The following is a 27,862-nucleotide window of genomic DNA, read 5'->3' on the forward strand; positions in this document are numbered from 1 at the left end:
TATCTTCCCTTTCTCTCTGTTAGTCTCTTCTCATGGTTAACCCTTTCGTTCTCCCTCCTTTAATTCACTTCTGCCACATTCTGCTAACACAGTATATCCGTCTTTATGATCCACTGTTGGCCCTGGTGTTGAGTAATGGAGCCTTACAGGTCCACAGACACACAAACTGTGTCAACAAGTCACCCATTAATGCAGAGCTGGATCTTTCCAGGGATAATATATAATGCTGAATCCCTCTCATTTGTGTGTTGGTGCATGTGCACGTACTGTAGGTGAGAGTGTGTGTGTGTGTGCGTGTGTGCGTGTGTGTGTGTGTGTGTGTGTGTGTGTGTTTGTGTGTGTGTGTGTGTGTGTTTGTGTGTGTGCTCACCCAAGTTTAATTACTGTTCATTCTACCAGGGCACTGGGAGGTCACTGTAGATTTGCACACGCTCAGTCTGCTCCCTCACCTTTCAGTAGCACTGAGGTTTTGTCATTATTCAGTAATATTACTGAAATGTTGATGCATCCCGTGGGATCGTTTTTTCCCTTATTTTTCTATTTTTGGCTCCCTGTTACTGATCCACTTCACTTCTTTCGTCCTCCTCTCTCCTATTTATATCATGTACGTAGTGTACATTATCTCACTTTCCCCCCTACCGGGGCCTGGTGGTGCTGTACTCCTGGTAAAGGGATATTTATGATTTACAATGCATTAGAGAACCTCTAAACTCTGTATAGATTTGTCAAGTGCCTCATGTAATTTGCATGAAAAGCAGAGAGGTGTTCTACCACATTGTACAGGTCTCTCTGTGCAGATTACAAAGTATTTTAGGCCAGCCTGGTTTATGGAAGTATTACCTCCTTATGAGCCAATTTTATAGACAGTCCTGATTGTTCAAGTGTAGCCTTAAGTCTAAAAGAGACCCCTCAGCATGCCATGTCTGAGAAAATAAGACTGACTTTCAGAATCAGTAACATCTTTTAAATCTCCTCTCCAAAATATCCCTTTTACTATCCCTTTCCTTTTTATCCTTTTTTTTTTTTTTACCTCTTCTTATCTTTTGTCTTTTTCTCTTCCTTTTCTTCTTCTTCTTCTTCTTCTTCTTCTTCTTCTTCTTCTTCTTCTTCTTCTTCTTCTTCTCATTATTATCTCTTGTTGGTGGTGTTATCCTTGCCTTGGTATTTTGCCTTACAGTCTATGGAAGGATTGCTCTATCCCACTGTAATGAAATAAATGCTAAAAAGAAATGGATTTGACATGACTTAAATTGATCAATACATAGCACAGCAATGCAGTGTCTCTTAGAATATGAGCTGGGACCCAAATTAAATATAGATTATCAATTGCCTGTGTCCCTACAGTAATATGTTTTCATGAGCCTCAGTCACAGGGGATGACACTAACAGATATTTTGATTTCAATACGAGGATGGACAAGTTGACAATCTCCTGCAAATAATGTTATTTACAGGAAAGCACTATCTTCTTCCTAGATTTCTATGTTCATATTACTGTCATATCAGATTTTATCCAGTGCTGTACTAGATCCACTTTTAGACTGTTTCTCCTACTAAGTGAATTAGTCCTCCATAATGTGCAGTCTGATGCTGTAATGCTGTAATGGCTGCAGATGTTCCTGAGGAAATTGCCAAAGACGCCATGCACATTGCAGTCAATGTCACTTGTAACATTATTAAGGGAGGAACTGCATGCTACAACAGTGTGTTTTATTAGCCATGCTAGCGACATGGCTCTATAGATTGCAACGTCTGCCTGTCCGTCGTGCAGTCCACCACTTTGGTCCAGACCGAAATATCTCAATAACTGTCACATGAAGTTTTATACAGACAGTCATTTTCCCCAGAGGATGAATCCTAATGACTTTGGTGATCTCCTGACTTTTCCTCTAGTGTCACCAGCAGGTTCACATTTTGCTTTTTGTGAAATATGTCACCATCTACTGGATGGATTGGTACAAAATTTGGTACAGATATCCGTGGCTCACAGACGATGTTACCTATGTTACCACATTTGTGCTTTTGAGTGAAATGTCTCAACAACTATTGGATGGATTGACATTGACATGATGAACTGTGATAACTTTGCTTACTTTTCCATCATTGTCCTTCCATCATCAGGAAAATCTTTTTTGGTTTAAGACCATATACCTGCAAAGTGAATGACCGTCAGCCTCAGCTGTACTTTTAGTGCTAATTAGCAAATATTAGGGTGCTAAACTAAGATGGTGAACATGTTAAACATTACACCTGCAAAACATCAGCTTTGTCATTTTGAGAATGTTAGCATGCTGATGTCAGCATTTAGTATAGCCTCACAGAGCAGCTAGCATGGCTATAGACTCTTAGTCTTGTTTCAGTTTCAGGGATTATCTTATGGAAAACTGCTGCATTGTATATTTCGTAGCAGAACTGACTTTACTAAGGCAGCTGCTAAAGTTTTTTTCTCTTCGAATGCAAGCTTATCTCAATTTTTGTTTCATTTCTGCAGCTCAGTACAAGGATGTCAGGGATAAATACCTTAAATGCATCACTAATGGCTTTACAGTACTACATGTCATGAAAGCCATTTTGGAAATAGCCCATTTCCATGGTCTGATGTGTGCTCTTTCTACAAAACAGCTCTTATATTAGACTCCCTTTAAAGAGTCAGAGCTCTGCTGCCTCAACCACCACCCAATTTGTTTGGGATAAATGTGAGACCTTGAGCCAGAAATTGGACCTGCCATCCATGAGTAAACTGCACTAGCTATGGGCTGCTATTAGAGTTAGTGAAGACATCTTTAAATGTAAATGAAATGCTATGTGAGCATGATGAATTAATATGTATTTTACACTGGCAAGTGCAAGCACGTAGAAATGATGACTCACTTGAATAATGCCCATTTTTATAGTCTGTTTTATAGTCACCTCAGCGCCTCAGTCTAATATGGTCCTAGTTTTGAAGAGTCTCTTTGTAAGATTGTTTCAGTTCATTTCATGTTTTGGGTGGAAAAACACAGAGGAGTAAATCCAAAGAAGGCAGTAAGTACTGTGGGTGAAGCTGTACCTACAATACACCATAAATGTGTGTGTGCTAGTGTGCTTTAATGCACTGATTTTCCACCATTACAAGTGAAATATTCCAGGTGTAAAGTTGTCTAAACACCACTCGAAGACAGACCTCCGCTCTCGTCTCTCCACTTTCCAGCAGAGCAGAGTCATGCTGTTTGCTGCAGTGCTTTCCATCTCCTGCATGAGCATTAGATGAGGCTCCTAGTATGAATAATGTCTTCCCTTGTGGTTCTCTTTCACTTTTTATAATCCACTCTCTACTCTGTCTCAGCAGGGCAAGAGTCCCATCTAGAATGATCAGTAGTCATCAGTCTCTTTCAGTGAATTGAGGGAGTAGAAGGCAAGTGTGAATGCCTTTAAAACAAGTATAAACCCATGGAAATGCATGGCTTGTTAAAAGTGTATGTGTATGACATAGGTAACCCGTTTTTCCCAGTTATTAATAGGTTGCCAAGTTTGATTTTTTTTTTTTGTTGCATTAAACAAACTTGTTTCCTTTTGTACAGGCGTAACACGTATTTCCTTTTTTTTTTTTTACTTTGACCCTGTTCTCTCAACTCTATATGGTGACAAGTGGGGAAGAAAATGGAATAGCAGGACAAAACTACTGAAATATGTCCAAACAGATGAAAAGCTGTGAGAGGGTTTTACGAACAGTTTGATGCATTTTAAATCGCTGCCAGCTGGACATGTCATCTGCTCATTGGCATGAGACAAAGCGTTCCTCTTCAGTGGATTGAAAGGTCAAGTTGACATCCCAGATCCCTGCAAAGAGTGATACTTGTACGTCAGAGATATGCGCCTATATGTGTGTTTGTTTGTGTGTGTGTGTGTGTGTGTGTGTGTACACAAAAGTGCACATGCACATATGGTTATTCTTGTGGCCTCTATCTACTTGTGAAATCCTGCCGCGAGAAAGTGGGAGGGAGTTTAATTTACAGTGTCAGTAACTAAGTTTGATGGTCATCTGTGCTAATCTCCAACACATCCTCCTGACTTTTCAATTACATTTGTGGCACGGTGGTTGAATTCTCCATTTTGTAGAACACTAGCAGAGAGGCAGAGAGAGAGAGAGAGAGAGAAAAAAGCAATGAGGATGCACTATAGAAAAGGGGGGTGGTGCTGGAGGAAAATGCAGAGGAACACCAGTCCTTGACTGTGATACTTGGTGTACGGTGCCCCATCAAGCACAACTGGCAGTGTAGCCATTGGGGAGGAGACACATGGCTGTCTACAAGCTTCCCAGACCAACACAGAGGTATGAGAGACAAGGAGTGTATACAGTGTCTACAAACTGGGAGTTAAAGGGAAAAAAAGCAAGTAGTAGTACTAAAGTTAAATGTTTCTCTTATATATGTCTCTTCTCTTGTAAAACTGCTGAATTGTGTTGTTTGTGGCTCTCGGTTTTGCTTTGTGAGAGAACACAGCGCCTTTTCAAAGCAAGACAATCACAGATGTAAAGCTATACAACAAACATCAATAATTTTTTTTTTCAATGTTCTTTCTCGGACTTCCATTAGTCCTCCTGTCGTCTGTAAAAACCTAAGAGATCAATCACAACCCACGGGCACGATCACAAAATAATGTTTAAAAGAACAACGTGGAGGTTTCCTTGCCTTCTGTTTTGTCATTCTCAGTCCTCTTGAAGTGACTCAGCACATTTAGGTACAGTTAGAAACGACAAAGCACGTGAATTGAAGTAACGATCCTTACAAAAATGCTGTAAACTGAAATGTGCATTAAAGTACAAAAAGTACAAAATTTGCAAAGGAAGAGAGTAGCATTTCTGGTATTAATCCTCTTGTTCCTTTTCCTCCACAGTCAACAAGCACAAGCCGTGGATAGAGACATCTTACCATGGTGTGATCACAGAGAACATGGACACAGTGCTGCTGGACCCTCCACTGGTAGCTCTAGACAAGGATGCCCCGGTCCCCTATGCTGGTAGGAAAAACAAATACACACATATACACACACACACTAACAAATTCTCAAAGAAAAACATCTGCTGTAAGGTCTATCCACACACATTCGGAAAGTATAACACACATACTGTATACACATCCTCCCACACATACATTGTCTCACACAAACACACATAGGGGCTGAGACAAGGATGCTTCAGTACTATGTGAAGGCAACTGTGGCAACTTCACACCACAAGACAAAAACAGATGATCCAACAGTTCTCTGTACTCACTGTCATGGAGACTGAATTCCATTCATCACCCTTAGCAGTGTTAAACAAATGGTTTTCTTTTTTTTTTCTTTCTTCTCATTATTGTATAGAAATGCTCAAAAGCTCGAATGAAATCTGTCTTGCTTAAGTGCTGCTCTTTTATATAACATTTTTGGCCAGGGGTTTTAAACGTACAATAGCAGGGATTTTGAGTTGCATGGAGGGAAGACAGCTGACTGATTCAAGCTTACTGAGGTTTATGAAAATGCATGTATTTTCATAATCTTGTCAGGCTTCAGGTTTCGAGTTTAGATATATCTTCTTCACTCCCCCTGACAGGGATCTATTCACGGCCTGTGCTAATTGAAGCCATATATCATCCTTTTTCTTGCTGCTGAATTGCCCCATTTAACCTGACTAAAAGATCGTTCTCAAAAGTGGAGGAATATAAGATCTTTTTCCTGGGCCATGTCAGCTTTTCATGATGACAATGTGAATTGTCTAGCCTAAATTTTAATCTGACACTGTGGAGCTGGCTTACAAACTTGTCTGTAATATCAAACAGTCACAAAGCAGTTTTATTTTACAACATTTAAACCGCACAAGAAGCAAGACGATATGTTGTGTTGTTTATATTTTCACCAGAACACCTAAGTGTATGTATGTCCTTTAATTAGGATTTCCATTATAACATTACAGTGTAGTATATTGTGCATCTCATCTTCAAATTTCTGTTTATTTATTTTTATTAAGAATTTGTGTAACCCAGCCTGGGTATCATACATTTCTATGATGTAGCATTTGGTTTTTGTTTTGGTCCTAGCCACAGTGCATTCGTCTGTTCATGTTCCGATGTTATAAATGAATGTCTAAATCTTTATTACTAAATGCATGATGCATTGTCATACAGTACATAGCAAAAACAAGGGTGTGGGGGGGACCTGGGGATGTCCCCTTTAGCAGTATTTAATGAAAGTATTAGATTTATAGATGCTCTGCATTCACTGAACCTTTGGTTTATGAGAACTCGCTGTAGCTTTTGGAGAAAAGGTTTCCACAGCCTTGTAGGCCAGTAAAAATTCCTGGAGTAGTCCATGAAAAACAATTCCAGGACAACACTTGTTCTTTTTAACTTTTTATTGTTGCAAATGTTCGAGACACAGCCGGTAATGGTTCCCATTAAACTGGGTGCTGGCGGCTCAGTGCTGACGGAAAGTTGTCTGGTTGAGTCACATAACAGGTACACGTATAATAATGACGATATCATTATAAAGCTCATCTCCAGATGATTGTTTCGGGTGCTGATTATGTTGTCTAACGAGAGCTGAAATCAGACCGCCGTCACGCAGGTACAGCAGCGCTGACAGAGAGAGCGGCTGTAATTGGACAAAGTATTCTGAGACTCAAAGGCAAACGAAGAGGCTTTTTGGCAGCTAACGCTTAACAGCTCATTATGGCGAAATGGCTCCTATTAATCCCAGCTCTGACAACCATGGAAAACTGATACTCAGCTATTTTTCCCCCTTCTGTTTTCCTTTGTGTGTGTGTGTGTGTGTGTTTTTATTCCAATGGCACAGTCATAATTGTGTGTGTTTCAATGTTACAAGTGAGCTGTTCTGTAAATAATGGGGAAATGCAGCTGACCTTGAGGAGTGTGACACAGCCTGGATCCATGTTGAGGGCTCTTTTGTTCTGCATTGTACATATACTGTACAGTGTAACCCAAACACTGTAGCATATGTAGGTGAACTGCATATGAAAATTAAATTATCTTTTTGGAGGGGGTTTGGGAAGATTTAGTTGTTGAAAACATGAAAATAGATACAGCATATATTATGCAAAAAGAGCGACTTTGTTTATCTTTTATTCATATCACAAAAGTGGAGATGCGGAAGATATTCCTCACAGACATTGTTCCTCTCCAATCAATCTGACTTAGAGTAATTTACAGTGCATAGCTTTCCCCTAGTAACCAAATCCGTGATGCAGTGAAGGTTTAATGACATCGCAACGAGCATCCAGACAAAAGAGGAAATTAATTTGGATTGTTTTTCTCCATAATTAACACTTGGTTTGTTGACTTGAGAAGGTCAAGCCGGGTGAAATATCGTCTGAGAGGAAAACGCGGAGCTGTGCACTGGCTGCTGACTGGTGATATTTCTCTCCTTGTTTTTCATTGCATGCGGTCTAATGAATGAAACCCATACAATCGCTACCAAGGAGACTGGAAAAAATGGCCATCAAAAGAGCAGCTCTGTCCCAATTTATCTCCCTTAGCAATTGTCTACTGCTACAGCGCTCCCTGTGTTTTGCACAAACTCACACATACCCTTCTCCTCTTCTCAGAGTCTTAACTATTCTCCCAAATCTTTATCTCAATCTGTGCCTCCGCTTGTGTGTTTCTCTCCGCCTAGTGCCTCATTCCTTCTTTCTCAATCCAACTGTCCCTCCTCCTCTTCTCTATCTCGACACTTTGCTCTGAGCGAGCCCGTATACAGGCAGTCACTTATGCACTACAGACACTCTCATCAATCCTGGTTTTGTTTTACTGCAGAAAGGAGTAGGCTGTCCTTCTGGCTCCACATTAATTGCAGTGTGGGAACACAGACCAGGATTGTTAAGTACTAGCCTATTTTCTCCTCTCTTGTACTTCTTCTCTCGTCATCCTCTTTTCCCTCTCCCGTCCATCGGCCTTCTATCACGAGTGCTTCTCCTCTAAATGCCTCATACAGCCCCTCATCTTCACATCTTCCCCCACCTCACCTTTTTATCTAGATATTCTTTTCCTCTTTTCCTTCCTGTCTCTGGTTCTGTCCTGCCCTCTCCTGCGGTACCACATTTCACTTTGATGTAAACTACCCACAGTGGGCCTAACTTGAACATTATATGCTGAGACAGGCATCCTGGAGATAAATTGTTATTGCTGCATGCCATGATGGCATCCTCTATCCCCCCCGCCAGCCCCCCCCCCCACGCCACCCCACCGCCCACCCCCCTGCCCACCCCCCTGCCCACCCCCCTCGACACCTCCCTTGGAGCAAAGGTGTGTGGGTCGAGGAGTATGTGCTGATCGAGCATTCTCAATCAAGTTAGCATGAGGAATGGTGGCAGTGGACTCTGGGGTGCTGCAAGGCAGGCAGGCTGTTTCATTTGCTTATTCTTTATCTGAAGGCCACAGTCAACAGGCACAGATTCTCCCCATTCATCATGGTACCAGAATAATGTGCTGTGGTACATTGTTTCCTCTGCAGAACTCACACAGGGTAAAGGAACAAAAGTAGTCTGACAATTGGAGGGAAAGGGAGAATGGAGAGCTGAGAGGAAAAATAGGGGAGACAGATGGGTAATGAAAATGAGAGAGGGTCATCACCAGCAGCTGCCATGAAAAAAACATGGTTGATTATTCCCATTGGTTGGTTTAGGTTGTGTGTGTGCGCGTGTATGTGAATGTGTTTGTGTAAATTATACTCATCAGTCTCAGTATTTATTTATTTATTTATTTATTAAGTCCAGAGTTACATTTTCTTTAATGTATTTGAACTTGAGCCTGAATGTTTTGTTGATACTTTGTTGTGTACTTTCCAGCTCATCATCATTATCGTAATCATCATTCATTCTATCCCCTGATAATTAATGATTTCTTTATGTACAGTAGTTGTATTGTGTATTAAGTCCACCATCAGTCCAGTAACACCTTGTTTACATAGGCTGCAAAGCGAAAGCATCACTTCACAGCGCAGCTTCAGTCCTCCAGTGTCTACGTCTGTTTTGATAGCTCTCGCAGCCCAATACACAATTACTTGTGTTACACATGTAGGATAAGACGCAAGAAAATAGATGAAGCCTAAAAAGACACTTTAGGTTGCAGTTACGCACCTCAAGTGAGAGTCATTGTTTAGCCAGTGTAGACAACTGTATTGATTAAAATGCCAACACTGACACAGCCTGTAAGTTCAACCTACATCTTAGGCTGTAACTATTCAACTTCTTTGTACTGTATATCAATAAACGTCCTTAGGTCAATAGCGTAATTTTCAACGCCTTCTTGCGTTTGGTCAAAAACACATTTTAATAACCAATCTTATACTCATATACACTCTGTGCACAATTATTAGGCAAGTTGTATTCCTGAGGATTCATTTTATTTTTGAACAAATACAGTGTTCTCAGTCAATCCAAAATGTTAATAAACCTCAAACCGGAGGAAAAGTGAGTTTTGGCTTTCTCAGGAGAATATTTATGTGTGCACAATTATTAGGCAACTATTAGTGTGCAGAATTATTATGCAACTAAATGAAAAACTAAAAATTTCCCATCTCACTTGTTTATTTTCATTTATTAGAGTAAGAATGACAAATAAACAACTTGAAATTTACAAATTAACACTTCTGACATTTCGACAAATATTCAGTGACCAATATAGCCACCCCTCTTTTCAATAACTGTCATGAGCCTTCCATCCATGGAGTCTGTTCGTTTCTTGATCTGTTGAAGATCAACTTTTTGTGCAGCAGCAACCACAGCCTCCCAAATGCTGTTCAAAGAGGTGTATTGTCTTCCCTCACTGTAAATCTCACGTTTAAGAAGGGCCCACAAGTTCTCAATAGGGTTTAGGTCAGGTGAGGAAGGGGGCCATGTCATTATTCTGTCATCTTTAAGGCCTTTGCTGGCTAGCCACACAGTGGAGTACTTGGATACATGTGATGGAGCATTGTCCTGCATAAAAATCATGGCCTTCTTGAATGATGTAGACTTTTTCCTGTACCACTGCTTGAAGAAAGTATCTTCTAAAAACTGGCAGTAGGTTTGGGAGGTGATTTTAAGTCCATCTTCAACCCGAAAAGGTCCAACTAGCTCATCCTTAATAATAGCAGCCCATACCAGTACCCCACCTCCACCTTGCTGGCGTCTGCTTTTGCCCATTAGTGATCCAGCCACGGGCCCATCCATCTGGTCCGTCAAGAGTCACTCTCATTTCATCCATCCATAAAACCTTTGAAAAATCTGTCTTGTCTGTCTATCTCTTGGCCCAGTCTTGACGTTTCAACTTATGAGTCTTGTTCAGTGGTGGTCGTGTTTCAGTCTTCCTGGGCCATGTCTCTGAGCACAGAACACCTTGTACTTCTGGACACTCCAGGTAGGTTGCATTTGTGGAATATGGCAGCACTGGAGGTTAATGGGTTCCTGGTAGCTTCACGTTTAATTCTTCTCAAGTCTTTAGCAGTTAATTTGCGTCTTTTTTTCTACACACGTTTCTCACGACCCTGTTGACTATTTGCAACAAAATGTTTGATTGTTTGGTGATCACGCCTCAATAGCTTAGCTACTTCAAGAGTGCTGCATCCCTCTGAAATGCATTTTACAATTTTTGACTTTTCAGAGTCTGTTAAATCTCTTTTTTGGCCCATTTTGTCTGAGGTAAAGAAGCTGCCTAATAATTATGCACACCTTGATATAGGGTGTTGATCACTTTAGGCCACACCCTCCCTCATTACACAAATACACATCACCTGATAATGCTTAAATCCAATTAGCATTCAAGTTTATATAGCTTGGAGTTGGAAAATATGCATGAAAATGACGATAAGGTCAAGATACTCACTTGCCTAATAATTGTGCACGCAGTGTAAAAGGAAGCATGTTTGGGATGCATTCATTATGATTTAAACCTCATTCAGAACTACTTTACCCCTGCGTGAAACAACCCAACCCTCTCGTTTATTTGAATGGGGCCAAACACAACATCATCCAGCAAGGAGCTGCGTTGGCCAATCAAATACATGCAAGCATACATTCCTGGTGGATTACTTTGTGATGTGGAAGGTGTATTTCTATTGTTACTATAGTCGCAGCAAATGATAAAATGGTTGCTGCTGAGTTGTAAAATGATGTCTGTGAGAATTATAAATTACTATGTGATGTTTTGGTGTCTGATAAGCCTCCAAATTCACAGATCTGTTACTCAAATTGGACTTCCTGGATTATATTTAATGTCTTGCTGGTACCTGAAGCAACATGCCCCCACCAACGCAGCCCGCTGTGATGTTTTAATGCAGGGCTGTTCTCAGTCTGAATGCCCGCTTATTAACAGAATTTTAATACAACGCTCTAGCTGGACTTTTCTGGTGGTGAAAGCACAATAGTAGTAACAGATCTATTTCTCTGCATTGCTTGCTCTGATTACGATGAACATTTCTCAGTAGATGTATATACCTGTATCAAAATTCAGTCCATCAGGCCATTTATTGCCAGCTTCAGGCCAAAGTTGAGATTTTGAAGACTCTCACATTTCTGAGAAGTCTAACAAATATAGTCTGGTCAAGTAAAATCAACCACTGTATTTAATTTGACAAGAACACTTTTTAATCCATTTCATTCATACTCCAAACCTCTTGGTTAGGGCTTGATGAATCTGGCTTCAGTTAAATAGCACTGACGTTAGATATTATTGCTTCAATCAAACTTTGGCAACTGTGTCAAAGATGCTAACATATATTCCAAATGTTGTAGTTTTCCACTGTGTAAAGTTTGTTCCATTTTCATAGCTACTTTGGTGAGAATAACAAAGGAAAAATATTCATCATTTACATTTTTGTCAGTGCCAGTCGTCCTATTTTCCCAGTCACACTCAGTCAAGATCCATGTATTGCTTGTCGTATGATATGGAAAACATAGGACTTATTATCACAAGTTCAAAGTGGTGAGCAGGATTTTTGTAATGGAAAGCATGCCATTCGAATGTGTGAGCATGCATTATTTACAATACCTGACTCGTTAATGAGTCCCAATGATGGATGGTTGAATAATTGTGAGTGAAAAGTTTTCATATGTCTGCAGATCTGTCAGGAACAATCACATCATTTTTTTTTGACTGTTATTGCAATGAAGACACAAGCAAGAAGTGGTCCATAGCTCTCCTCCAATGCTTTCTCATGTCACAATTAAAACTGCTAGGTGGATCGACAAGTTCTCATCACTGCCTAATGCTCCTTTTTCCATCCATATTTTCCATCTTCTCAGAAACAGCAGGATGGCATATTATCACAATCTAAGAAGAGAGAGAGAGGGCATTAAGAAGAGAATGGAAAAGGGGAGTAAATAAAGAAGAGAACCTAATTGCATGATTGCATTAAAGTGCAGTTTTACCACAAATCATTGCTGTAGTTTCGGCTGTGTTAAGCATCTTCACATAAAAACAATAGCCAGTTTCACTTTGCCAAATCCCAATCTACAGTACCTACAGTGACTACCTGAAAGTGAAACTGCAGCAAGGTGACAAAAGCAGAGGTGCTAATTAAACTGTAGGGCCCAACGAAGCAGGAGCTATGACCCACTTCAAAGGTGGTGAGGCAAAAGAGGAAGCAGAACAAGGGGGGAGACAAAACAATGTTAGAGCTGCGGAGATGAAAGAGAGAAACAAAGGTACACCCAGGAAACAGGGATATGCCGCATGAGTGTGTGTGTGTGTGTGTGTGTGTGTGTGTGTGTGTGTGTGTGTGTGTGTGTGTGTGTGTGTGTGTGTGTGTGTGTGTGTGAGAAAGAGCGAGACAGAGAGGGGGAAATAGAAAGAGATGATGTGATGGATCATCAAAGGATAAGCGAGAGTATTGAAGGGACAGTCTGATCAAACCACGCAGGTCTGCCTGTCTGCCCCGAGGAGAGGAGGAACATATCACTTTGCCTGCCTCTCTGTTTCTTTCTTTCTCTCTCTCTCTCCCTCACTTGCTCTCTGTCCTCTTTGCCTTTGTGTAGCTGTTAAATTTCTGCAGCGGGGGCTTAGTTGTGAGGTAATAGTGAGGCAGGTCTGCAACATGAAACAGATGCAGATCATCAAAGGTTCTTTGTGCTCTTCAGAGGGCTGACACCTACCTGCAAACCAGATTTCGCTCTGCTGTAACCAGCATTAGCAGACGTGCATGAACATCTTACTTTATTTCCTATAATGTTAACCCCTAAATAAAGCAGTAACACATATTTATCAAACTCTGCAGTTCCCCTCAGCTCTACAGAGCTTTTGAGCGTCTTTCAGCTCCCTGTTTTGTTTTTCTGGCTCGCAAGTTTACTGTTTTGGTTCAGTGTCACAGCTTTCATCATCCATGTTTCCAGCTGCAGCAGAGATGTTTTCAATGAAAAGCTCTGATAAACCAATTTTACTCTACCTGCCCACCACTAAATGGCATAGCTGGTGAACATAGTGGAGCGTTTAGCAGCTTAAGAGCCAGATATGTCTCTCCTACTGAGAGTGGAGACCAAAACAGAGCTGAAAGAAGAGTCAATATTGGACTTACAGACATTGGGTAGCTCCAACCACGACTCGCAATGAAAGGTAATGTTGTTCTATGTCTGCTGGATGTGTAAATAGGCATTTTTAACTTAAACGATATGTAAGATATTAAGTTGTGGTAACTTGGGCTATTACATAAATCCAATATCACTATTATGTCATCAGTTAAGTCAATTACGCTTTACCACTTATAAAGTGGTACCAGTTTATAATTGGTTAGTCAGTATTAGCAGTACACCTCTTATACAGATTGGAATAATACTACATTATGCTCTGATATGCTTCATTATAATACATGCTTTTGCTGTGTTTGTGTATGTAAAACCTCTTACAATGATATGGACACAAAAAGATACTCAGAAAAAGGGATACAACACTTTTAAAACTTATGCCAGGCCCAGACACAAGTCCACTGTGGTTTTGGAGTTGTAGTACTCCAAGCCTGCAAGCCTTTCTCCTCATTCTGTATCTCCCTCCATTTTTTCTGTTCAGAGTAGGAGACTGGCTCTCAGTGAACTGTCAGAATATGTGTATTGATATTTCCTCCTTGCCTTAGGTTCAGTGCTACACCTCCACACCCATCTCGCTGTGTTTGTTCCCAGTAGGACAGATACATTCCCCTTTTTTCTCCCCTCTCTGTCCTCTCAATCCTCTTTCTGGTTTCCCGTCTCCATCACTGTCTCTCTCTCGCTGTTCTTCTCACTCCTCCTCCATCACAGTAGATCCTCACTTCAACTTGTCCACACAGTCACGTTTCTCATGCCTGAGACAATGACATCCTCTTATTACAAACCAGAGAGATATCACGTTTGTCACATTTTATCGATTCTGCACTCACTTGACCTTGTGTCTGACCTGCACGTTTGCCCCCATGATGCTTAGTTTGCCAATCACTCTCCCTGCAGGGCCTGTTGTTTATATATGAAGAGAAAAAAGCTGTCAAACATTTATTTTGATCAAATCATTGTAGACGGTAACATTTTACTTTCAAAATGTTAATTATATTTAATCATTAAATTGCCTAAAATCAAATGTCAAGGTGCAGCAACTGAATATAATTACAGGAGGAAACTGTTCTCTATCAATGATTTTTGCTCCCTTAGTTTCTCCAGCTGATTAGCATCTGTTCCTGATATTCAATCAGCCTTTTGAGGTTGATGTTGACAAAATGTGTCATTATCATTATAAAGGAGGGAGTTTAAGCATCATGGGACAGTGCAGCAAATATGAAGAAGCACAGGGTAATAATTTGATGAATAGTACCTACATAATGATTCCCTTTGTTTTAGCGCTGCAGTTAATGCAGTTGTTAGTTAATTGATGACTTCAGGTAAATGGAATTATCTCAGGTCTTATTAGCATGTGGTTGACAATGTTTAAATGCTGCCTAGGCTAAAGACAATGTGTCAGAGAGAGGAAAGCCACTACACTTCCACATTCCTGTTGCAGGCAGTTGAAATATTTACTGAATCTAAGTGTATTGCTGATTTTGCTATGCACAGCTAGAATTTGAATTGAAACAAAAGGTATTATAACTCTGTAACTAAAAGCAGGAGTTGTGTAAAGATGAACTAACACATGTTGGAAAAAATAGATCATCATCTGTCCATCCGATCTTTTGAACCATGAACAAGTAAAAATGTCAAATCCCATCAAGTCTGAGCTGAAATAACGTAAAATCACATCTGAATTAAATGATGTCAGACCATCTTTGAATCACAGTGCATCTTATCTTTGCAAATATATCCTGGATCAATTTTGTATTGGATAGTGGAACATTGTAGCAAGATACAAACCCCTAGAAAGATATGCAGCAACCAAGTTCATTAAATGTTTGTGTTCACTCAATATTATAGAGAGTGGTTACATCGTGTTATGAAAAGTCCTAATTAAGAGGCCAATTTAGCGAAAGACAAAAGAAACGGAAAGACACTTTTTGCAACTGGCTAAGCAATTTGGGGTCTTGTGGCCCAGTCTCCACAACACACTTGCCACTTGGCCTGCAGGTGACTTGTGTGTGTGTTTGTTTCTGTGTGTGTATGTAGACTGCTTCTATAAATGTTTATAGCCTTCTGTTGTCAACAGGATTTAATGGATTACACTAACTCCATCTCTCTAGAACCCGTCTGAGTTCGACTGCACTATTAAAGGCTGAAGGCTGAAAGGCTAACAAACAGGAAATCTCTTAAATTATCACAACTGTCTCTGTAAAGCGTCACACAGGTCAGAAACCTTGGCGTCATCCTGGACGCTGACCTTTCCTGAGCCACATTAATAATATTGTTAAAACACCCTTTTTTAAAGAAATAAAATCCGGTTTTAACGAGGTTAAGGAGCTTTTTATCCCAGGAGGGCATTGAAAACTAGTCCATGCTTTTATTTCCAATCGGCTAGACTACTGTAACACGATTCTCACTGGAATTACTAAAAAGCATCTCGATCAACTGCAGCTACTCCAGAATGCAGCTGCTAGAGTTTTAAGTACAAAAAGGAAATACGACTATATAACGCATGTGCTTCCATTAAATTTTAGAATTGATTTTAACATTTTAATGTTCGTTTTCAAGGCCCATCATGGCACCCTAATATCTCTCTGACATGCTTGTGAGCCATGAACCAACTCCACCACTCAGGTCATCTGGAACATGCTGTCTTGTTATTTCCCGGGTTTGGCGAAACTGCCTTTAGCTTTTATGCTCCAAGGCCGCTGGAACATCCTATCCAGTCATGTTAGTGGTGCTCCAACGCTATCATCTTTTAAAACTAAACTGAAAACATTCCTTTTTAGCTGCATCTTTCAGTAGTCTGCTTTACTGGTTTACTGGTCAGTTGCTGGTCTTAATTTTTAATTTTTTTATTTCTAAAGTTTTAGATTATTTTTGATTCTACTTTTTTAATGGTTTTAACTCGCATGTATTATTTATGTGTCTGTATAAATTGTGTTTGCTTATGTCTAATGTTTTATCTTTACACTATCCACAACTTCCGTGGTAGCTCACACTCAGTGCAGCACATTGTGCTTCCACCTGGACTGAAATGTGCTATATAAATAAAGTTTTGTTTGCTTGCTTGCTTCGACTGCACTGTTAATGTCACACTGGGTTATTTAAGGTTTCCTTCCTTCATACACAATTAATTGCTTAAGACAGATCCTCCATCCTTGTCTTGTTTCAGTGAAACTACAGTATACGTAACAAGGCAATTTACATGGCGAGAGGAAGGATTTTCTCAATATCCGGAATAAATTGCACATATCCACTTTTTTTTAACCTTAATAGATACCTGTGATCATCCAACAGATTGTTTCAGGATCTGAGGATCCTATCCAAGATAACATGTGTCTCATGAAAACTGAGAATGAGAAAATTAAGATACACTAACAATTTGGTATTGCATGTTTCTGGAACACACTGACAAACGAGGAAACCCATTTATATGATGGGAATCACCATGCCTCCTTACTGTTGAGGCGAGCTAATTGGATCCATATAAGATGTTCAGAGTAATTACATGTCCAGTAATGCTCCACTGGAGCTCTGTCATCAATGCATTGTCAAGTTGCTCACAGCATCAAACAACCCTTTAGCCTCGGATTGATTTTCTGGAGGACCCAGTCCCTTCCCTTATTACCCTATTACCCCCTTTTCCATTCTGCACTGGATCTGTCTCGCATTTCTCGATACCATGTGATGATTTTCAATTTCTCAAATGCTCTCTACTTTTTTTTTTGTGTGTGTGTGTGTCCACTCGTAATGAGCTTCTAGGCTGTGTGTGTGTGTGTTTACATGCACTTGTGTTTGTGTCTATGAGGTTATGATGAATCCCCAGAAAAATGTGGTCTACTGCCTGTGGCAGCTTGTTTATTAGATGAAAAGGTATCAATTCACACACATTGTGCACATTTTCCAACTTGTCCTGCTTTAATATTCATGCACTGGGGCAGTGTGAATATGACCCCCATGTATCTTAGCACCTACAATAACAACAGCAAGAAATGAGAAGCTGTTTTTGTGTACCTCTGTCTGTAATCAAGGACCAATTGTTTCAAAAATTGACCAAGAATCTTGAGCTGTAAATCTGCCACTGTTGATGTGTATTGTTTGATACTAATCATAAAAGTAGTCTTTTCATAAAATGATATGCAGCACAAAGTTGCCACGTATGCAATGTTCCAGGTAAACAATTGGCAGATGTTGGGGCCCCATACTGATAAGATTCATTATTGTTTGGATGTGGTCTCCCTCGGTATGTGGGAGTTATGCGATAGAGGTCAAGGTATGTGAAAGGTCATTCTGAGAGGTCTCTTTTCCTGACCCCTAGATTGGAAACAGAGGTTTACAGTCTCGGGTGTCATTGTAGGACCCCATGTATGCCTAAATGTATTAAAGACGAGTTTGAACAGTGTTCGAGGCAGCAGTACTGATTCGGCTACAGGTGCTGTACAGGTCTAGATGCGCATGCCTGTTGATCCTGATCTTTGATGCAAATAAACAATATTATGTGAAAAGTCAGTATCAACGGAGTTTCCTTCCATCATCGAATCATCGCCTACATCTGGGGAATGAAGAAGAAATTAACCACACTGTCATCATTGTAAACTTAATATGTGCCGTGCGACAACGGAAAGCTTGATGGGCGTAGCAAAACAGTAGTCTAGCTGAGGGGGACGAGGTTTAGCAAACTGTCTGCAAAACATGCAGCAAACTCACTACTATATGAAACCACTACATAATGTACTATATAAAAGTCTGAAAATTGCTCTCCTAGCTCTATCTAGCAGTGTTAATAAGTGTTGATAATAAAAAAGTAGATGAATATTTTAACACTAGTTAAAATGTCAAGAGAAGATGACAGAGATTAGTGTTTGACTATCTGGTAGACTGATGGACCTGATTTTAAATCTTGATTTAAAAATAACACTTTTGAACATGGAGATTTATTCTAGTTTCAATATTTTGTTTCACAGTAGTTTCTTGTCACCTCCTCTGCATTCAAATCTGTCTTGTCTTGTGCCATCTGCAGAGGAGGGGAGCCAGTGGAAAATGTATTACTGACAATGTCTGTGTTTTTGGTTGTGGGAGACAGAAAGGAGGTGGAAGGTAGAGCGGTGATGAGAAGGGCTGCCTCTCTTTTCTCGAAATGACGGCCGAAAGAACCGGCTCTTCAAGGATAGAGCACTGACCCATGGTCGTGATGTGAGCTGAAATTACTTAATGAAATGTGCAGTGAATGGCAGCTGAAACTAATCCAGTAATTCTCTGTGTTCGCTTGCGCTTGCTCTCTCCCTCTCTGACAGTGGTTTGACAGGGCTTCAGTATCCTGACAGGCCAATTAGACAGCAATTTGCATATCCTCCTCGCTCCATTTGCCTTGTTCATGTGAGCATAAAATAGGATAATCTGGCTTTTGGACCTGTGTACGACATCAGAGTCACACAGACTAACTTTATCCTCCATCATCCACGACCCCTGTACCCTCCTAACTTCACCCAGCTCCATGCAGCCCTTTCATTGTAACTGACTCGAACCTCTGTTGTTCTCTCACCTTTGTCTCGTCCTTTCCCAGCCCTATTTATCATCGCCTCCCCTCTGCCCTTTCAACTCTCTCTCCTCTCTCATCATTGTCATCATCCAAACTACAAAATGTTAGCAGGAGGACAGTGCTCCCTGACTGACGTTAATTAAAGATGGGTTTTTTTTAATATTGTATGTCCACTGTACAATATATGGCAAAGATCATGTAGACAAGCATTCTCTAGGAATGCTGTACACTTGAGAAATATGAAATTAGAGTAAGAAAACTTACTCTAACTGTATCTCAGTCACTTATGGGTTAGCTTAACAATTCCCAGTGTCCATTTCCTCTTTCAAGACAATGATATTCTGTGCCAAACATTTTGTCAGGACTGAAGTCAGTGTAATGCACTTTTGACTCACTTCATCTTTTAATTCTGCTAGAAATATTTTAGTTAGAGCTGGAGTCTATATGTTGTGTTAATTTACCATATGGCTAGAATTTCTTTTAAGCCAACTCTATTGACATTACTGTGCTAGCTGGCACATTATTAAAGGTCTTACTGGAGGTTAAGATAAATGATTAGTGATCTGTGCAAAAAAAAACCGTGTATAGTTGAGTCTCGAAGTTTTTATTTTTAATCAGTAATATTAACCCATATTCAAGCGAAAGTTGAATAAAACAAATGCAAGTGGACTCTGAAAAAAAGGAAGACTGGATTTGAAAAATGTGGTTTTAATCTGATGGATGTCTTGCTGCTTTCTGTCAAGGTGAAAGTGACAAACAGCCTTTTTATTCAATGATGTTTCAGCCTGAGAGACATTGAGATTAACATCTGTGTTAGAGAGAGAGAGAGAGAGAGGGAGAGAGAGGGAGAGAGGGAGAGGGAGAGAGAGAGGGAGAGGGAGAGAGAGAGAGAGAGAGAGAGAGGGAGAGGGAGAGGGAGAGAGAGAGAGAGAGAGGTGAAATAAGGATTAATAAGTACAAGAGAGACAAAGTGATTTGGTCTGCTTCATTATTTTCTTTCTCACTATTTATTAGTATATATTTTCATAAAATGCATTAAACAGAACTTAGCTGAAGCTTAATCAGAGGGCAAATTTTCCTGCAGTCAACTCAATCCGTCAGTGATGATTTGATGTAACTTCAACCAAAGCATTGTAACATTCATATCAGCATACAAATTAATCTAGCAAAGCTTCTCCACAAGGTGCTGTAACTAAAGACGCAACTAACGATTATTTTCATTATTGATTAATCTGCAGATTATTTTCTTGAGTCATCTTTTAATCATTTGGTCTATATGTCAGAAAATAGGGAAAATGTCCATCATAATTTACCAGAGCCCAAAGTGACGTCTTCAGATTGTTTATTTTGTCCAACCAACAGTCCAAAAACACAAAGATATTCATTTTGTTATCACAGAACGCCAAGAAAACCTGCGAATATTGACATTTGAGAGGCTTTAAGGAGTAACTTTCTGTCATTTCTGTCAATTGATTATTTGAGTAATTGTTTCAGCTCTACTTTACTTACCAATGACCAATAAAAACCTCTGGGTCCTATAGACTTGACTGAGAGAATAAAAATGTTTTTTTGGGGGGGAAAATTATTGATTTGAGATACACTGTCCACATGTTGGGCATCATCCTCATAGTGTTCATAGAATAGGCCTGTGCCTTTGAGAAGTTGCTTCACCTCATTGTTGTTGGTCTGCAGTATCCAGTCAATGTAAATGTCAATTTTTACTGAAGTGAAAATGGTAGATTTCATTAGAATTTGCTGCCAGATGACCCAACAAACATGATCAACATTTGTCGGTGCATTATGATAAATTGGGATTTTGAAAGTAACACTCTCTATCACATCGTGTTGCTCATCACAGCCACACGTCTACCTGTATTTTAATTAAAATACCGTGTGTTGTAGACACTGGAGGAGGACTGGCAGGAACAGACGCTCCTGAGGGAGTTATTAAGAAGTTTTAATTGATATGCTATTTTTCATTGAACTGTGTCAACTGTTTTCAACGTGTCCGCCTTTAACACGCCTGTTGATGCAGTAGAAACGGTAGAATAATTAATTATAACATGTTTGATGTGCACATAAGCACAAAGGTTTCTGTGCTTATTAACAGTCTGGTGTTGGTTGCACAGAATTTAACCCGTGGTTCTGCCGTGCGTAATTGTGGCTTGGCTGTGCAACATCACTCCAATTACAGACTGCAGTTGGAACAGATACCTGCAGCCTTCAGATGTCTTTAAAGAGAGTGACCAGAGTGAAGGAAAGGCCATCAACATTCTGTGTGATCGTCAGCTGGTTGAAAAAGTAGAATGAAAGTTGAAAACGAGCAATACATAAATAAAAGGGCTGATTTTAGGGAGGTTTATATGGGTGTGCCTTCACCAAATAAAGTGACAGAAATATTATGGAAGTGCGCTGAGCTGTCGACCTGCTCTGAGCAGGCGGACCACGTGAGACGCACTCGTTCTTGGCATTAAGATTGCAGTGCGTTATTGGATTGGCATCAACACACCCTCCACTGTGCTTCTCCTTCACCAAGATACTGTAGCAAACCAGAGCCCCAGGAAAATACCAGTTCGCCGGTGCATCTGCATTCTGCTCCGACGCGAAAAGCACCCGACGTCTCATTTGTTTAATCTGGACAAAAATGTTGTTAAAAAAAGTAAAGTGTCATTTTATTTAATTTTTTGCAGAGATCAAATTATCTACTTAGACTCTCACCGCTTGTGATCCAGTATTATTCATCTAATATTTACTGAGAGAATTTTTAACATCTATTGGCCATGCTCTTCTTTGAGAAATAATGACCCATTTTTATGTTGTTTTTTTTCTTTTCTTTCCTTTCCTTCTGTTTTAGTCTTTCTTTTTTCCCCTGTGGATAAAATACATATCTTCCCTCCCACATCATTATTGTTTCCCTGCTATTCATTTTTCCCTTTTTTTTTTTGTCTTTTTTTCTACTCTCTTTTAAAAGCTTCTCAGCCATTCACCTTTCCAAAAATGCTCCCTGTTTACTGCCAGTCAACTGTTAGATTGCTGCTGTTCAATAAATTAGATTTCATCCTCATGGTCCAATCTACTCCTAATTAAGTGCCTCAAACACACAAACACACACATAACCTTAAGGCAGAGTGTGTACTGCTGGACATGGGTCTCCAGGGTCAATTATGGCGGTGTAATGATTGTAATTGGCTCATTTTCAGCCCATTACCCTATTTTATGTCTCATGCAGCGGGTTGTAATTTAGTGAAGGAGTGATGGCCGGTCTGGCTCTGGGTGATAGATGATAGTCAGCACTAGAAAAGGGGAGCTCCATCATTAATAGTGTCTAGGAATGAGCTGTCATGTCACCAGGCCCACACACAGGGACAGGGTGGAGGACGAGAGGCAGGAAAGACTGCCCTTCAAGATTACAGACATTTACGCTAAAAAACATATTTAGGTGTACTATTGGAGGCTAAATGTCCACATGGATGGATTCAAAACTCTACACACAGTCCATAATTTCATAAATATACATTTCTAGACCCATCCATTTCTCAGTGTCTGTTTACACATAATGTCAGTATCATTTCTGACATCCAGTCAACATAGCGAGTATAATGAGACCTTGCCTTATGTCCATATTTCTCCCTGAGAATGCCAGTTAAGTGTCTTCTCTAGTTATATTTTTTTCAGCATGTGTCTGCATTTCTTTTTCCCACTGTCTGTCCTAATTAACAGTGTGTTTTGCTCACATTTTGGCGTACCAATCACAGCGCAGCGCTGGATCACCTCTGAAGTGGTCCCACAGGATTGGACAGCTGTGCAAGTGAAATAAGATTTTTGTGCGTCTTCACCTATCACTGTGCCTTCATTCAGCTCTCCGGACAAAAGGAAGAGGAGTGCTCACTTTTCCAGAAGTGCCAGAATGTGTGAAAGGCAATTCAAACGAGTGACAGAGTAATGGATGAGGGCAGCGAGGGCCATCAGTCAAGTGCTGAACAGAACTAAGTCAGAGTTCCAGCTAACATATACTTACAGCCACTCTCCTGCCTCTGCGCTAGCTTCAAATTACTTAGTTTTCCACCGAGACAGAACATCGCAGAAAATTACTTTGAAAAGTTCACAATACAGATCTATTGTGTGAAGAAGATGTCCGTAGTGTCACTGCAACACTGAACTAGTTTGAGAAAAGTTTCTCAAAGCTGTGATGGTGAAGCGAATATCCCATCATGGACATCTAAGTAATCTAAGTAAAAATCCTTAGGTGCCATTTTTCAGGAAACGATAGTAATAATATTAGCTCAAATAGATATAGATAAAATGCTCTCTGAGGGCCTCGCTTCCAGCAAGACAAAAGACCAACAGGTATCAAAAGATAAATACATAAAAGACACATTTGTTCTTGTCTTGTCTTTGAGCAGAGAGGGGCTTTTATTTATAATTTGAGAGAGTGGTTTGATAAGGATTTAGTTCACTGCAGTCTTGTAAATGTTCATCAGTAACCTCAAGATCTATGGTATGTACATGTGCCATACAGGCATGGTGTGTAAAGCATGATGCCTTGAGCTCTACAGCACTGCAGCTGCTCAACTCATTTTTAAGTTCCTGTAGTGTTATTAGTATTCTTTCAAAGGTCTATATCTAGCGCTACACCCCTGAGGATTTCTTTATCTCTGCTAATTGTGAGACCTTAACTGAGAATAAAGGCACAGTGAAAAAAAGAGGGAGGAGGGGGACCAAGGAAAACTCCCTTATCTATGTGCCCTATCTCCCATGGCACAAACAGATGAAGACAGTCTAATACCAACCCCTTCCTGCCCTTCTAAGACCTTTTGTTGACCTTTTTGTGTCATTTAACTCTATCACAAGCGGGGACTGTCGCTATGAGGTGAGGATTTTGTCGGCTCACAGTCCATATGGGTGGGGGGTATTATGTGGTGACAGATTTTGGCGTGGAGGAGCAAAATTCATAAACAGAAAAAACAGATCTGTTAGGATTAGTCTGTCTTGCACTATTCTTTGATGGATGAAATTGCTTCTGACCTTTTGACTGTTTCAGTCTGGCACATTATCCACGTTTTAATTGTCTTCTTCATGTGACTGTGTACATGTGGCAGTTTGAAGTTAAATACTTACAAGATAGAAAGTAAATATTGTTCATCAACTAGGATTGTCAATCAGTGATGCTCAGTATCTGCACTTGTCCCTGATATATTCTTATTTCAATATTTCCATTCAGGTGCTTTGTTTCTGCTCTACGTTTTTAGCATTCCTGCCCTGCCTGGTAAATGTTGTTGTTACAGTATACATAAGAGACAAAGTAGATATGACAGCTTAATGTGTACCAGGACTGAAATACATTTGTATGCCCACAAACTGGCTGTTCTTTTCCAGTTTCACACTGTAATTCCTGGTAGCAAAGCAAATTAAGCCATTTTCTCTAAAAACAAAAAGATACCTTCACATTTACCTCAGCTGAAGAACTGACAAATGATCAAACATGACAGCGACGCATGCATGAGCTATTGCCTGCCGTATGTTATGACAAACATAACTAGCATGCAGAGATCAATGAAAGATGACAGATTAGGTTATCTTAACCTCCACAGCATATCAAAACTACACTGCTCATTACCTCCTCTCAAGATGTTTTCTCTGAATCTACCTTCCTGATGAATGCTGCATGCGGTCTCACCCCACAGCCCACACCCCTGCTGGCCTGCCTGACTGACAGTTTAGTTGTGTCATTTTAATAAGCATGCATTAGCATGCAAAAGGTCTCCTGGGGTTCTCAAATGCCACCTGTCATATTTCATTGATGTTGTGTTTGCTTTAAATCATGCTATAGTTAAACATCTAAAAGAGATAATGTGAAAATGATTCTGTGCCCAAGTGTTCATAACAGATGGAGGGTAAAACAGCGCCGGGTGAGAGAGAGGAGGGAAAGAGAGTGATACAAAAGAGACGCATACATTTATTTCTGCTGAGTTTCGCTTGGTGCTGCTCACTGATTTCAGGAGGAGATAAGCAATGCCTTCTTCTGTTTGTATAAAAGTGACAGAACAGCTCTACTGACATCTGAAGTGGCAAACACTGAATCAATTTAACAATATTCTTAATTTCAACAGAGAATAAAACTTCTCCTTTTTAAAGTGAAATGTTGCTGGGAGTGATGACCCCACTGAGAATTGACACACCAGCCTGCACCTCTGTGCATCTTCAAGTTGATTTAAGCTCATCGTTTTGGGTTGCCTGTCCCAGGCAAACCATATAAAGTCGCTGGCAGACGTTAACTGTAAACAAGCGCACAGAAGATAAGTGTACGCCATCTGCTTAATGCAAAATGATGCTGTACCTAAATATCTATGAAGCTAAATAGGGGCGGTGGGCCAAACTGGAGCTAAAAGGCCAGTTAATATTGGACTTGCATATGGTGGGTGGTGAAAAAACTTTGACTTTGATGGAATGCCCATGTACCTCTGTTTATATTACACACAGCTGATGCCGGTCAGCCAATACAAGCACGACTTCAGTGCTCTGACGCTATGCTTAATTTTTGTGACTTGCATCGAAGCAAAACAATTTTACAAAGCATTTTAATTTAATATTTGCATGCTTTGTACAGCACATAACATGCACACTCATAGTATGTGAATCCGAAAAAAAACTTTATTTGATCCTCTTATACCGTCACTGCTTTGACCTGTTCGTGTACAAATGTTTGTGTTAGCGAGTGTGCATGTGTGTGAGTGTAAGCGTGTTTGTGTGCAGTGAAGCATATGCATGAGGTGTGTGAGAAATAGTGCACGTGCATGTGATTGTGTGTCTTCTATAAACCAGTGAGCCGTGTCCCTCTCTTCTCAGTGAGCTGCTGAGCTGACAGAGGTCGTAGTCAGAGACACTGTGACATTTACAGCTCAGAGGCTTATGGAGACTCCCTGCTGTACCTGGCAGTCTGTGATTATCTCAGAACCATGCCGGCCTGCAGTCCAACAGAGGGGTGTTGAAAACGTAGAAATAAGAGAATCATAAAGATATGAATGTCTTAGGAGAGGTGTGATTCGGTTGAAAAGATAATGAACAGATGATGTTAGGTGTGAAAAGGTTGACGAGGAGAGCAGATTGACTTCAGAGAATGGTCAGTGTGAACTTATGTTAATGAGATGCAGAGCTTTTGTCTGTCTCCTGTGGAGTTTCAAAAATGATTGTTCAAAATTACAAAGGTTGCTGCAGGCAACAAGACCTCAAACAAGAGAGTGGCATGGCTCTAGGGATGGCGATGTTGTTCAGTTGGTCGGTCAGTCCACCATTTCGGTCAAGACTGAAACTATTGGATGGATTAAGATGACATTTGTACAGATATTCATGGTCCCCAGAGGATGACCCCTACTGATCACACTGTAATTCCAGGTAGCATATCTGTATAAATGAATGGAGCCGTTTACCTCAGCTGAAGAACTGACAAATTATCAAACATGACAGCATGCGTGAGCTATTGCCTGCCGTATGTTATGACAAACATAACTAGCATGTAGAGATGTTTTCGCAAAGTTTTCAGGGAAATATCTCAACATCCAAGAGATGGATTGTCTCAAAACTTGACATAGTTTTTCCCCAGAGGATGAAACGTGGTGGATTTTGTGATCCTCTTGTGATCCTAATGGTGGTGCTAGAGTCTAGCACCACCATTAGATTGACATTTGTGGTCTTAAGTGAAATGTCTCCACAACTATTGGATGGATTGCCATGGAATTTGGTACATTTGTACATTAGTAATCTGAGATGTACGAATTAATAATAATAATAATAATAATAGATTTATAGTGTTCACTGACTAACGATACATTATTTGCATATTCCAATAATGTGGGATCTCTCATACTGACTTATTAAGTTTTCTGTTGTATGGGAAGAGATGCACTTCAAAAATATGTCGTATATCCTCTTACATTTAACGTACAACTACTTCCTTTCTCAGATGTATGACTACAAATCTTAGTGTGCATTTTGCTCCTTTAGAGCAGTGTGACCCTGGCCAGCAGCTCTCAACATGCCATCCTTTGTCTTCTGTGTGTGCACATATATATATACATTGTGAGGGAGCACCTGCACACACATGCATCCCAGAACTGTAAAATTCCCCTCGTTCAAGAAGCCATTTAACTGTCAACTGGTGACCCTCGGAGAGCAGTGAACTGTCAGCTATGGCAAACAGCAGGTGATGGAGGAACATCGGAGGAGGGGGAGAAAGAGGGTAGAAACAAGAGTGGGTGAGGCGTGTCTTGGGTGGAGGAGGGCAAGGTTGAGCAGTGCATCTGAGTGCTGATGTTAAGAGCTGAATAATTGCTTACCGCTGTGAAATCTGTTGCAGAGGAAGGGAGAAGGAACATGGGGAGGAGAAGGTGTGCTTCCCGCACACTGAGATACTCAAGAGGTTAATAGTGCTATTTATACCTGCATTAGTTATATCCCACACTGTAGTTATCTCTCTGTATCCTTCCTCCTTTGCTTCCTCCTTTCTGTCTCCCCTGCAGCTTCTCCTCTCCTCTCAATCACTTTTTAATCCACCCTCTTTGACCTCCTCTGTACTACATGTCACTGGCATCCTCCTCTGTGCTCAAGTCTCTGGTGTTTTCTTTCCCTTCTCTCCCTCATGCCCCAGCTCTGAATTTATTAGTGTTATTATTATAACACTGTGAACCGCTGATGTGGAAAACTAGGCTTGCTTTGTGGTCCAACTTTTGACACAATTTCTTGCTTAACTTGATAAACAACCTCATGCCTCATTTACCTTTATATGTTTACATATTTTGGTTTACATAT

General features: G+C 40.3%; 1 protein-coding gene across 1 annotated transcript in view; it reads left to right on the forward strand.

Moving 5' to 3' along the window:
• Positions 1-27,862, forward strand: part of clstn2a (calsyntenin 2a) — a 136,610-nt gene that overhangs the window by 57,594 nt on the left and 51,154 nt on the right. The window contains exon 2 of the mRNA XM_070919089.1: positions 4,875-4,997. Within this exon, the coding sequence (XP_070775190.1) occupies positions 4,875-4,997 (123 nt within the window). The remainder of the gene's footprint in view (positions 1-4,874; positions 4,998-27,862) is intronic.

The sequence above is a fragment of the Enoplosus armatus genome, chromosome 14 (assembly GCF_043641665.1).
Source record: "Enoplosus armatus isolate fEnoArm2 chromosome 14, fEnoArm2.hap1, whole genome shotgun sequence".
Taxonomy (NCBI): domain Eukaryota; kingdom Metazoa; phylum Chordata; class Actinopteri; order Centrarchiformes; family Enoplosidae; genus Enoplosus; species Enoplosus armatus.